The sequence below is a fragment of the Chiloscyllium plagiosum genome, chromosome 3 (assembly GCF_004010195.1).
Source record: "Chiloscyllium plagiosum isolate BGI_BamShark_2017 chromosome 3, ASM401019v2, whole genome shotgun sequence".
NCBI lineage: Eukaryota > Metazoa > Chordata > Chondrichthyes > Orectolobiformes > Hemiscylliidae > Chiloscyllium > Chiloscyllium plagiosum.
Genome location: NC_057712.1, coordinates 109,686,416 through 109,698,277, shown reverse-complemented (window position 1 = coordinate 109,698,277; position 11,862 = coordinate 109,686,416). Strand labels below are relative to the sequence as shown.

Genomic DNA, 11,862 nt, shown 5'->3' with positions numbered 1-11,862 from the left:
CCATACCGATCCCATTCACACATCTTCTCTAATATACAGTTACTTCAGCCTAATAACACTTTGATTTTGAACTTCTCATTCTTATGTTCAAGATGCTCTATGGCCATGCCTCTCTTTTTCTTTATCACCTTATCTGGTCTTACAACCCTATGAGAATTCTTTGTTCTTCAAATTCTGGACATTTCACATACACTGTTTTTGCTGTTCCATAATTAGGGTTACGCCATTGTTACCTTGGCCCTAAGCTCTGAATTTCCCTCACTAGATCTCTGTTCTAACCTCTCTCCCTTCAAAGACACTCCTTTTACAATCTCTTTTGTTGAGTCTTTGTTCCCTTTCCTGATATTTATGTGATGGACATTTTTGTTTTGCTTATGCTCCTATGAACTGCGGTTAAGAATCTGTACCATATCAAAGACACTGTATGAATGAAATTTCAGATTTTCAGCATCTGCAGCATTTTGCTCTTGTCAAATAAGTGTGATCATTGTTGAGATCACATATGAATCAGATATTACTGCCATCAAATTTGATTATGCTAAGCAAAATAAACACCAATATACCAACAATTTATGATTTCATATAATCTCCCAGTCAAAAAATGCAACATATATATAATTTGAATATCTTTCATACAATATGTGTAATTGCTACAATGGACTTTACATGCGAGTGCCCTTTTTAAACTGTTTCCACTCTTAGTCTTGAATTTCAATCCTATTCAATTTTGAACGAGGTCAGCAATTTTCAAATCCCATCATGGTCAATTGTGAAACCAAGTTTTTAAACCCTGTTCAAGTATGGACAATCACCAGGAAATGACCAACTTATTCCTAAACATCCATCAAGAAAGAGGGCAGCACAATCTTACCTGTTCTTCTCTCTTTTAATGTGTCTATTCCCCTATGTTACATATTTGAATCTGGCTGGTGTTGCTATATCTAAACAGCAAATATCGAATGGGGAGTGAGGGGAACACTTTCTCACAATAAATCTACCAGGTCTTTTACATTGGAATCACCTATCAATAGTAAATGCTTCTTCCTAAAACTTTGCTCATTCAACATTGGTTTGGAACAGAGGTCAGTAATTGCTGGAAATGCTCAGGCAGTCATGAAGCATCTGTGGAGGAAGGAGTTTGTGGGGAGGGATCTCTCTCTAATGTTGTCTTGAACATTGTTCACATCATGTCAACACAAGTGCTGGTTCGTGGTTGTTGAGTACACTGGTCTCATTAGTACAGAGAAGAATGAAAGACCAACACCTCACCTTTTATATCAATAACTAGATCAGTCCTTATTCCACTCCGTATGACTCCATCTGAACTGATGTTCCAGATATGAACGTCTTTGCTGTCCTGTATCGAGATTCCTAACCTTGAACTTGGACCGAGAAAGTTTCCAATCACATCCATGCAGCAATCGTCTGCCATCTGAGGTAGAGCAAGAAGCAAATAGAAAAATAGTGCAAATCAATTAGAGTTAGAAATTGGAAACAAAACTTGCAAAAGAAATTCAGCAGGACTGGCTGCTTCTGTGGACAGAAAGTAGAATTAATATTTCAGGCCCAGTGTTTTGGGTCCAATGATCCTTTCTCAGAACTTCTTCAGAAGGGTACTGAAGAAAGGTCACTGGATTAGAAATGTTAACTCTGATTTCTCTCCACAGAAGCTGCCAGATCTGCTGAGATTTTCCAGCAATTCCTGTTTGTGTTGCAGATTTCCAGCATCCGCAGTTCTTTCGGTTTATTGATTAAATTGGACCAACTGTGTATCATGATCACAACAGAAAGTCGGAGGTTGGGCATTTATTGGAAAGTTATTCACCCAATAACTCTTAAAAGTCTTTCCACCATCCAAAAGGCATTGATCAGGTGTCTGACAGAATATCTGCCTGGATATATGCAGCTCCCACAATACCATCCTGCTCACTTGATTAGTACCCTACCCATCAACTTGAACATTTTTTTCATTCACTGCCAGTGCACAGTAACGGCAGAATGAAGTATTGAAGCAACTCATCAAAATTCCTCCTTTACCACATTCCATCTCGAAGAACAAGGGCATGACACTCCAGGAAACAACACTTTCTGAATGTTGCCTTCCAAGTCATTCATCTTGCTGACTTGGAACTACGTTACCAGTCTTTCACTATCACAGGGTAAAAATATTGGAACTCCTATCCTTTGCGGGTACACAGACAGGCTGCTTTGGTTCAGAAGGTGACTCATTACCACTTCCTCAAAGATGAGTCAGGAAGGGCAACAAATATTGAGCCTATGCTCATGTCTCAAAGCACATCTTGCAACCTCATTTAATAATTGAAAACAGTTAAAGATACAATTCATACATGATATAGTTTTTTTTTCCTAGTGGAAATCTCTGTAAGACAATTATATTTTACTCCTTACAAAAGTAGCTGTCCAATAAGTAGAATTATTTTTGGGACTTGGGAGTGGGAGGAGATAAAACTCCCCCATAAAACACTTGACATAATACAAGCAAATTTTCAGATCTCCCCATCATGAATTCAACAATTGTGTAATAACATGCTCTAGACTGCTTATATTTACTGAAATCAAATTTAAAAATTGCAGCCTCAGCTTTGACACCTCATTAACAAGTTCCCAAAAAAAGCTAAATAAGCCTTTAATTGGAGGCAATTTAATTTTGAAATTTGGATTTAAAAATAGAGGGATATGAACTTTGGTTAGTTCTGTGATTTGTTTTCTTTTATAAGTAACCTCAAAGTTAGAGAGTCCTTCCAGTTAAACTTCCAAACCATGAGTGTTTCTTGAGAAATCTGCAATTTAGTAGAATTGAGGAAGTTTAGGCTCTCAGATTTTTGAGAAGTTCATGTCATTGAATTGCCTCCACAATCCATGGAAAAGGACAGGCGAGGAGCCTGTGAAGAAGAAATTTGAAGTGTTGAGATACAATATATAATTTCTCTGTACTTAAAATGTTTATAGTGGAGAGTGGCAGGAAACACGTTGTTTCTGTGTTTTAAGGTCTTTCTATTGGTCTTCTGTATTTCAAAGGCTTGTCTTTATTAAATCTTCTTTCATGTAATGAACTTCTGTTCTTTCACTAAAGAAAATTGGCAGCTTCATGTGAATATGTATCAGTGACTAACCACCATGTGAGTTAACTAAAGAAAAAGAAATCCAGCAAGTCATTTTTCATTCTGGGATCTAACTCTTCCAGAAGTACCATCAGCTAAAAAATATTGTCCACCACCCCTGACAGCACTTTTGAAATTGTAAGCTATCTTGGAGATGATAGAACCTTGCGATGTCTTCCCAGAACAGAATTTTAAATCACATCTGCAGCAGGTTCTGTCTCAGCTGGCATTTGGAAATTTGACGCAAGGTCTCCCATTGTCAAAAAAAAAAATCAGTTAAAAGATAATACAGAAGGAAGCTACATTGAAAAAGCTAGGCTAGTATCTTCTTTTATTAGATTCAATATTTTGAATACCTTGGTTTTGATAAATCCGTCCTGATAGAACCACATTTGGTCATCCATTCCTGTGCTGTCCAAAGCTTGCACGCGTACCATGTGGATTTCATTCAAGTCTCCAGTAAACGTCATGAATGTTCCAGTACCTCGGTTTCGTATCCTAAAATACACTCGTCTCTGTAAACAAGACCGAACTGGTAAATGTAACATAGTTTTCCAATATGTTTTTCTGTTGTTCTAGATTATTGCACGTTTAAGCCATGGCTTTTGTATACATGCAGTTACTTTATAAACTTGGACTTTATTTTTCCAGAGATGTGAAAGTAAGCAGCTATATTTGCATGAATTGCAATTACAAATTGTGCCAGAAATAACTGAAGAGGAAGTAGACGAGTGTTCTATCTTTCCACAGTTCACATAAATGCCTTCTTAAAAACAAAAGCTGAATTAAACATTATAATGTTTTAAAGCAATATTGTAGTAGGCACTAGAAACTAAACCACAATCCTGCACAGCTGGTTTAAATTCCAGTATTGTACATCTTGATGTAATTGTGAAATTCCCTTTCCTTGTTTGAAGAATTCCTAATTTTTCCTTTACTGCTGTTGGAAGATACTCAGTGAATATTGGTTACTTATTCGAAAGTGAGAAAGGAAAGGATTGGGCACATTTATAGAAACATATGAAATAAGGGCAACAATAGGCCATTTGGGCCAGTCAAACCTACTACCTCATTCAGTCAGATTATGACTAATCATCTGCCCCTTGCACCATTTTGGTCTTATACCATTTGCCTCAGATTCCACGGTATCATTTGTAAAGAGAAATCTATTGATTTTGTCTTGAAACATGCTCAATGTCAGAGCTTCCAAAGCCCTCTGGTGTAATCAATTTCTCAGTCTCACTACTCAGAATAAAGAAAATATTTCTCACCTCAGAGGCCTGCCCCTTCCTCTGAGATAATGACCCCTTGATCTAGATTCACCAATCAGGAGGACCATCAATGTGACCTCTAACCTGCATGATCGCATGCCCAGCTGCTCCAAATGATCCCCGCAAGTAAGGTTCAGAAGTCAATCTGCATGCAGGCCTCAGAGGGCTGTGTAGCCAGTAAGAAAATTAGAAGGAATGCTAAGAACTATCTGATTCACATCTACCAAAACAAATATACTGCAGCTGGTGCCAGAGAGGGACTAACAGAACTCAATACAAATCACATTTGAAAACGCAAAATAAGTAAACAAATATACTGCCAAAAAATTTCAAAAACAATCCAATTTGGAGAACAAACAGAAACCAAGTTGGAAATTTGTAATGAAAACCAAAATATACTGCTGGTTCAACAAACTCTGAAGAGTAAAGGAGAATATCTTGTCAAAAATGTTGACTATCTCAAGAACATATTTTGAGAGAATCTCTCATACGTTGAATGAATATTTTGAAAACCTATTTTCTCTTCTCCTGTCTTTTCAAAAATAATTGCAGATGAAGAAAATGTCATGTAAACATTGAAGGAAATATGGAATTTGCTTATTTTCATAGATATTACTTTTCATGAACTATCAATCAATTTAGTCTTTTACCAATAGGTGTCACTCACTTTTGATTTGAGGAACAACCTGCAAGATTATCTCAGAGATATTAATAACAGGTTCACACTTTAAATTTCACATACAGATCTCTCTACCTATGCATGTACAGACCTGAGGCAAAGGACGTAGAGAACCAATCCTGTGCCATCCAGTGTGTTGATGCCAGTTGGGTATCTGACAGGGCTGTAGCAAAATTTGACGTCCTTGATAGTTGCTGCGTTCATAAACCACCCATCTGTTTTGCACAATAAATCAAGAAATATTTTATACATTTCAGCAGTAATCCTTAAGGCACAGAGTAGTTCTACAATGATACAGTGAGCAGGTGGGACTCCAAGCCACTGCATTAAAAATCGCTTTAGCTGACACAATGTTGATAGTTGTGATGCCACCAGGAATGGATCTTTCAGGTCAGAAGTTTAATATTGTAGGAGATGGTCTTATTTTTATGGCTGTGGTCACAATTTGAGCTTTCCAATCATGTTTCATTTGTGGAGCAAGTGGCCATATCCTCCCTGATCTGTCCTTAAGCAATTCAGTGTTGTCGAGACTTTCTGCGCAATCTGGGACTTCGAACACTTGTTTTAGTTACCAGCTTATGGTCAGTGATGTAATCAAACAGGAGTGTGCTAAACATGGATAAGGTACATAGACAAGGTCTTTTCCCCAGATTGAGGGAGTCCAAAACCAGAGGACATCGCTTTAAGGTGAAAGGGGAAAGATTTAAAAAGGACCTAAAGGGCAACATTTTCACACAGAGGATGGTGCATGTATGAAATGAGTTGCCAGAAGAAATGGTAGAGGCTGGTACAATTACATCATTTAAAAAGCATCTGGATGGGTATATGAATAGGAACGGTTTAGAGCGATATGGGCCAAGTGCTGGAAAATAGGACAAGATTTATTTTGGATATCTGGTCTGCATGGACAAGTTGGACCAAATGGTCTGTTTTTATACTGTACATCTCTATGACTCTATATGTGCAGTTCAATATTTATTGAACAAATTAGTTAATTTTAAGGAATTTGAATCAATTCCTCCTTTTATAAAGTGAATCCTAATTAGAATATGGAAGCTAAAGAGTTAAATATAGTTTGGTAATAGCAAATGTGAAATAGATAGGATGACAGTCTCCCAACACAAGTACAGACCTTTTTAAGAGAATATCCTGTGTAGTAAATAATTTAGGACAAATATGTACTTACGTGCCACCATTAACTTTGACAGAAAAAATGTGATTATTGTATCCTTGCAATGCCAGATTCTGCATTTCTGAAACCAATTCAATTTTCTTTCCTTGAAATTTCTCCCGTGCAAAGAGAATTATCCCTGGAATGGAGAAGCACTATGGAAATAAAAACAAAAGTGTGAATTATTTTTGACTGACAGAATGTGGAGAGGCAATATGCACTAAAGTATACAATCCTATAAGGGGCACAGACCGACCTGGGGTGTCTGTACACAATTCTTTGCTGGTGGTAGGACAAGCTAAAAGTTGACAAGTTGAAAACATATAGGGGTTCAATGGTTTTATAAATAGAGCTATAGTGCATAAAATCAAGAAAAATATACTAATCATTCTGGTTAGGTCACCTCTGGAATGTTGTAGCCAACTTTGGGCTCAATATTATAAAGAAGGATGTTGAGCTCTTGGAGAGGATGCAAAGAGATTTACTGGAATAGTACCATGGACAAAAAAACAAGTTACACAAGAAGATTAGACAAACTGGGATAATTCTCTTTGAGCAGAGACTATAAGGGGAAATTTAACATAGGTGCTCAAAATCATGAAGGGTTTTGATAAGTAAGAAGAACACAGAGTCATAGTCATAGAGATGTGCAACATGGAAACAGACCCTTTGGTCCAACTCATCCATTCTGACCAGATGTACTAAATTATCCTAGTCCCATTTACCAGCACTTAGCCCATATCCCTCTTAACCCTTTCTATTCATGTATCCATCCAGATGCCTTTTAGAGTCACAGAGATATATAGCATCTTTCCAGTGACAAAAAGGTCAATAATTAGAAGAGACAGATTTAAGATAACTTGCAAAGAACAAGAGGTGATATGATGAGATACAAGAAATTGTGCAGCAAGATGTTATTATTTGACATACACTGTCTAAAAGGATATAAATATTCAAAGTGAGGACATTTACAGAATGTATGGGGCTGTCGGATTGATTGGATCTCCCTTTCAAAGTGATAGCAGAAGCACAATGAGTCAAATGGACCCTGCCTGTTCATTCACAATTCATTAAAGATGCTGCAACCTTGTTTTTGAGAACTTTAGAACAGAAAGTGGGAAAACTTGAGAACTGGCAGTTCTTAAGCAGAGACAGACAGGATTAGAAACCTTATCTCACTCTCTTAACTAGAGAAAGGATTGGTCCACTAAAGGATAGTGAAGGAAGGCTGTGTATCGAACCTGAGAGAATGGGTGAGATTCTGAATGATTACTTTGCATCAGTTTTCACTGAGGAGAGGAACATGATGAATGTTGAGATCAGTGATAGAAGTTTGATTAGTTTGGATCACGTTGACATAAATAGGGAAGATGTGTTGGTAGGTTAGAGGTTATTAAGGTGGACAAATCCCCAAGATCAGATGAGATCTATCCCAGGTTGCTGACGGAGGTGAGAGAGGAAATAGCAGGGGCCCTGACAGATGTCTTTGTGGCATCCTCAAATACAGGTGAGGTGCCGGAGGACTGGAAGGTTGCTCATGTTGTCAAGGGTATACAGACCAGTGAGCCTGACGTCAGTGGTGGGAAAGTTGCTGGAGAAGGTACTGAGGGATAGGATCTATTTATATTTAGAAAAGATTGGGGTTATTAGTGATAGGCAACATGGTTTTGTGCAGGGGAGATTGTGCCTTACCAACTTAATAGAGTTCTATGAGGACGTGACCAAGTTGATAGAAGGAAGGAAGGGCTGTTGATGTCATAAACATGGACTTTAGTAAGGCGTTTGAGAAGATGCCCCATGGTAGACTAATAGAGAAAGTGAAGTCACATGGTGTGCAGGGTATTCTAGCTAGTTGGATAAAGAACTGGTTGAGCAACAGAAGAGGGAGAGTAGTAGTTGAAGGGAGTTTCTCGAAATGGAGAAAGGTGACCAGTGGTGTTCCACAGGGGTTAGTGTTGGGGCCACTGTTGTTTGTAATATACATAAATGATCTGGAAAAGGGCACTGTTGGTATGATAAGCAAGTTTGTAGATGACACGAAGATTAGTGGAGTAGCAGAATGCATAAGAGATTGTGAAAGAATACAGGAGGATATAGATAGGTTGAAGAGTTGGGCGGAAAAGTGGCAGATTGATTTCAATCCAGACAAATCTGAGGTGATGCATTTAGGCAAGAGTAATTCTATAGCAAATTATACAAAGAATGGAAGAGCCGTGGGAACAGTTGATGGGCAGAGAGATCTGAGAGTGCAGGTCCATTGTATGTGAAGGTTGCTGCATAGGTGGATAGAGTGGTCAAGAATGCATATAGTATGTTTGCCTTCATTGGACGGGGTATTGAGTATAAGAGCTGGCAAGTCATGTTAAAATTGTACAGGACGTCGGTTCGGCCGCATTTGGAATACTGTGTACAGTTCTGGTTGTCACATTACCAAAAGGATGTGGATGCTTTGGAGAGGGTGCAGAGAAGGTTTACGAGGAGGTTGCCTGGTATGGAAGGTGAAAACAGGTAAAAAATAATGGCTGCAGATGCTGGAAACCATTTCTGGATTAGTGGTGCTGGAAGAGCACAGCAGTTCAGACAGCATCTGAGGAGCAGTAAAATCGACGTTTCGGGCAAAAGCCCTTCATCAGGTATGGAAGGTGCTAGCTATGAAGAGAGGTTGAGTAGATTAGGTTTATTTTCATTAGAAAAAAGGAGATTGAGGGGGTACCTGATTGAGGTTTACAAAATCATGAAGGGGTAGATAGAGACAAGCTTTTTTCCCCAGGGTGAAGATTTCCATAATGAGAGGTCACGCTTTCTAGGTGAGAGGTGGAAAGTTTAAGCGGGATACACGCGGCAAGTACTTCACACAGAGGGTGGTGGGCGTTTGGAACGCATTGCCAGCAGAGGTGGTAGAAGCAGGCACGGTAGATTCATTTAAGATGCGTCTGGACAGGTGCATGAGTAGGTGGGGAGCAGAGGGATACAGATGCTTAGGAATTGACCGACAAGTTTAGGCAATACATTTGGATCGGCTCAGGCTTGGAGGGCCAAACGGCCTGTTCCTGGGCTGTAAATTTTCTTTGTTCTTTAAATACAAACCTAGGAGATAAAGGTTGTGTGTAATAGCAATGTCATTTAAGAACAATTTGGTGTTAAAATGTTAATACTGTTATCCATTTTCATTCAGGGATAGGCCTGCTGCTCAAGCAATAGAGAGGTAGGGATCTCCAAAGAAAAATAGAATTCAATCAGTTCCAATTAATCTTTCCACACTTATTAAAGATTCAAGTTTTCATGCCTATACAGGTTGTCGACAGAAGAGCACAATTGCACAGTTAGCACACTTATTTTACAAAAGAGAGAAAAAGAATCTTGTTTGAGGGCTTGTGTGCTAGTAACATTTGAGTTGAAGCACAAAGAACAACATTAGGATTGGATGCTGTCACCTTATGCTGATGCAATCAATCAGTCTTGCATCTTTTATTTAAAAGGGAAAATCAGTTGCTGATTTGTTTTAGGGAATATCAATGACATCAGATGTCACTGCAGTAAAAGCATAAATATCTAACTGATACTTACAAAATCTACCCTCTTCACAGATTTTATACAGTCACCCTTTGTACATCCCATCATGATCAAATCAGGATAAGTTTCCTCCTCGAGTACATATTGGTTACCAGTGAAATTCTCAGCGTCATAAGCCACCCAGCTGCAAAGGGACAAATATAATGAATCACAGTTTCCAAGTGTAATCTTCCTGTTTCTCTTCCTATTCTCAACAGATGGTCTCCTCATTTCAAACAAAAAAAATGCAATTGCAGAAAAAATTATATCTCCATTTTTAAGAATTCTCACCTCCAACAACATTGTTAGTTTAGAATGAATCTAGTAATATCAGTCCATTCCATCAGCAATCAAGTTCAAACACTTATTTGGAAAGAACCTTAAGGTCTGAAGAATTCCGTGCTACACTAACTATAATCAAATTGATGTTCCTAAAGTGAAACCTTAGACTTACACATGTACCTTTTATAATAGGTCTAATCATGAGGTACTCTTTGCAAACTATTGAAGATGTTGCAAGAGGATCCAAAGTGAAAGCAAAACAAATACAATTTTCAACAAAATGTCTTGCATGCAAAGGGTGTTAACACAGAAGCATTTCACATCTGTATTATGGTCAGATGGTAGATTTGTATTCTTTTATAATGAATGGGGTTTTCTCACACACTGAGACAATGAGATATGCACTGTATATTGAACCTTTAACAAAGCTAATTTTCAATTAAAGTCCAAGGTAGTTCCTCTGAAGGAACGTTTTTAACACTTTTTAATAGTTCCTCTGGAGGAGCTGTTAAAAATCCAGTATTTAGATTGGATTATTTCTCAGAGATTCACTTTTTATACCGTGAAAACAATGATACTGATTAATTCAGGTAAAATAGTTAAAATTGTGCTTCCAACCAATTTATCATAAGTTTGTTAAGTTGATGTACTTTTGAAATTAATTTCTCTCACCTGCCAGATTGAACTTTGCAGGACTTGGGTGAGAAACCATCTGGAAATTGGGCTGTGTTCATGTCAAATGTCTGTGCATTTCCTTGAAATTCAGGGTCCGTAAAAAATTGCACCTGCAAGTCAACAGTTTTATTCATAATAAAAGACACAGAGAATGCCAAGTAAAAATAATCAAAACGCTAATATAGAATGCATCCTAATTTAATCCTTTTTCATGAAGCAACATACCCATTCCTTTATTTAATTCAACAAGTGTGTAAAAGTTGATTCTGATTGTATTTGAAATTGTCCAGTTTTTTTAAGATTGCAGTGACAGGAAAGCTATCAAAGTTCACAGTCATTACTCTGAAAACTGACAGGATTGTCCAGCTTTCACACATGGGCATTTCAATGCTGGAATCCAGAGACAGGTGTCATTGAATCATAGAAACCCTATAATTTGGAAGCAGGCCATTCAGCCCATCAAGTCTCTACTGATCTTCCAAAGAGTATCCATAGAACATAGAACGTTACAGCGCAGTACAGGCCCTTCGACCCTCAATGTTATGCTGACCTGAGAAATTAATCTGATGCCCATCTAGCCTATACCATTCCATTATTATCCATATGTATGTCCAATGCCCATTTAAATGCCCTTAACATTGGCGAGTATACTACTGTTGCAGGCAGGCCGTTCCACAACCCCTACCACTCTCTGAGTAAAGAAACTACTCCTGATATCTGTCCTAAATCTATCACCCCTCAATTTAAAGTTATATCACCTTGTGTTTGCCTTCAACATCTGAGGAAAATACTCTCACTGTCCACCCTATCTAACCCTCTGATTACCTTATACGTCTCGATTAAGTCACCTCTCAACCTTCTTCTCTCCAACAAAAACAGCCTCAGTTCCCTCAGTTTTTCCTTGTAAGACCTTCCTTCCATACCAGGCAACATCCTAGTAAATCTCCTCTAGCTCAATTCCCCTACCAATAATCGCCAACACACAATATGCCTTCTTAACAACCCTAACAACCTGGGTGACAACTTTCAGGGATTAATACACCGGGACACCGAGATCTCTCTGTTCATCTACGCTGTCAAGAATTTTACCATTAACCCAGTAGTCTGCAT

The 11,862-nt window shown here is 38.2% G+C and overlaps 1 protein-coding gene across 4 annotated transcripts in view; it reads right to left on the bottom strand.

Moving 5' to 3' along the window:
- The window catches only part of LOC122548418, a 208,612-nt gene that overhangs the window by 6,963 nt on the left and 189,787 nt on the right, over positions 1-11,862 (bottom strand). For all 4 annotated transcript variants that reach the window (XM_043687046.1, XM_043687047.1, XM_043687048.1 and 1 more), the window contains 6 exons: positions 10,750-10,862; positions 9,811-9,940; positions 6,259-6,398; positions 5,164-5,287; positions 3,479-3,637; positions 1,270-1,432 (listed from right to left, as the gene is read on the bottom strand). In XM_043687046.1, the coding sequence (XP_043542981.1) occupies positions 1,270-1,432; positions 3,479-3,637; positions 5,164-5,287; positions 6,259-6,398; positions 9,811-9,940; positions 10,750-10,862 (829 nt within the window). The remainder of the gene's footprint in view (positions 1-1,269; positions 1,433-3,478; positions 3,638-5,163; positions 5,288-6,258; positions 6,399-9,810; positions 9,941-10,749; positions 10,863-11,862) is intronic.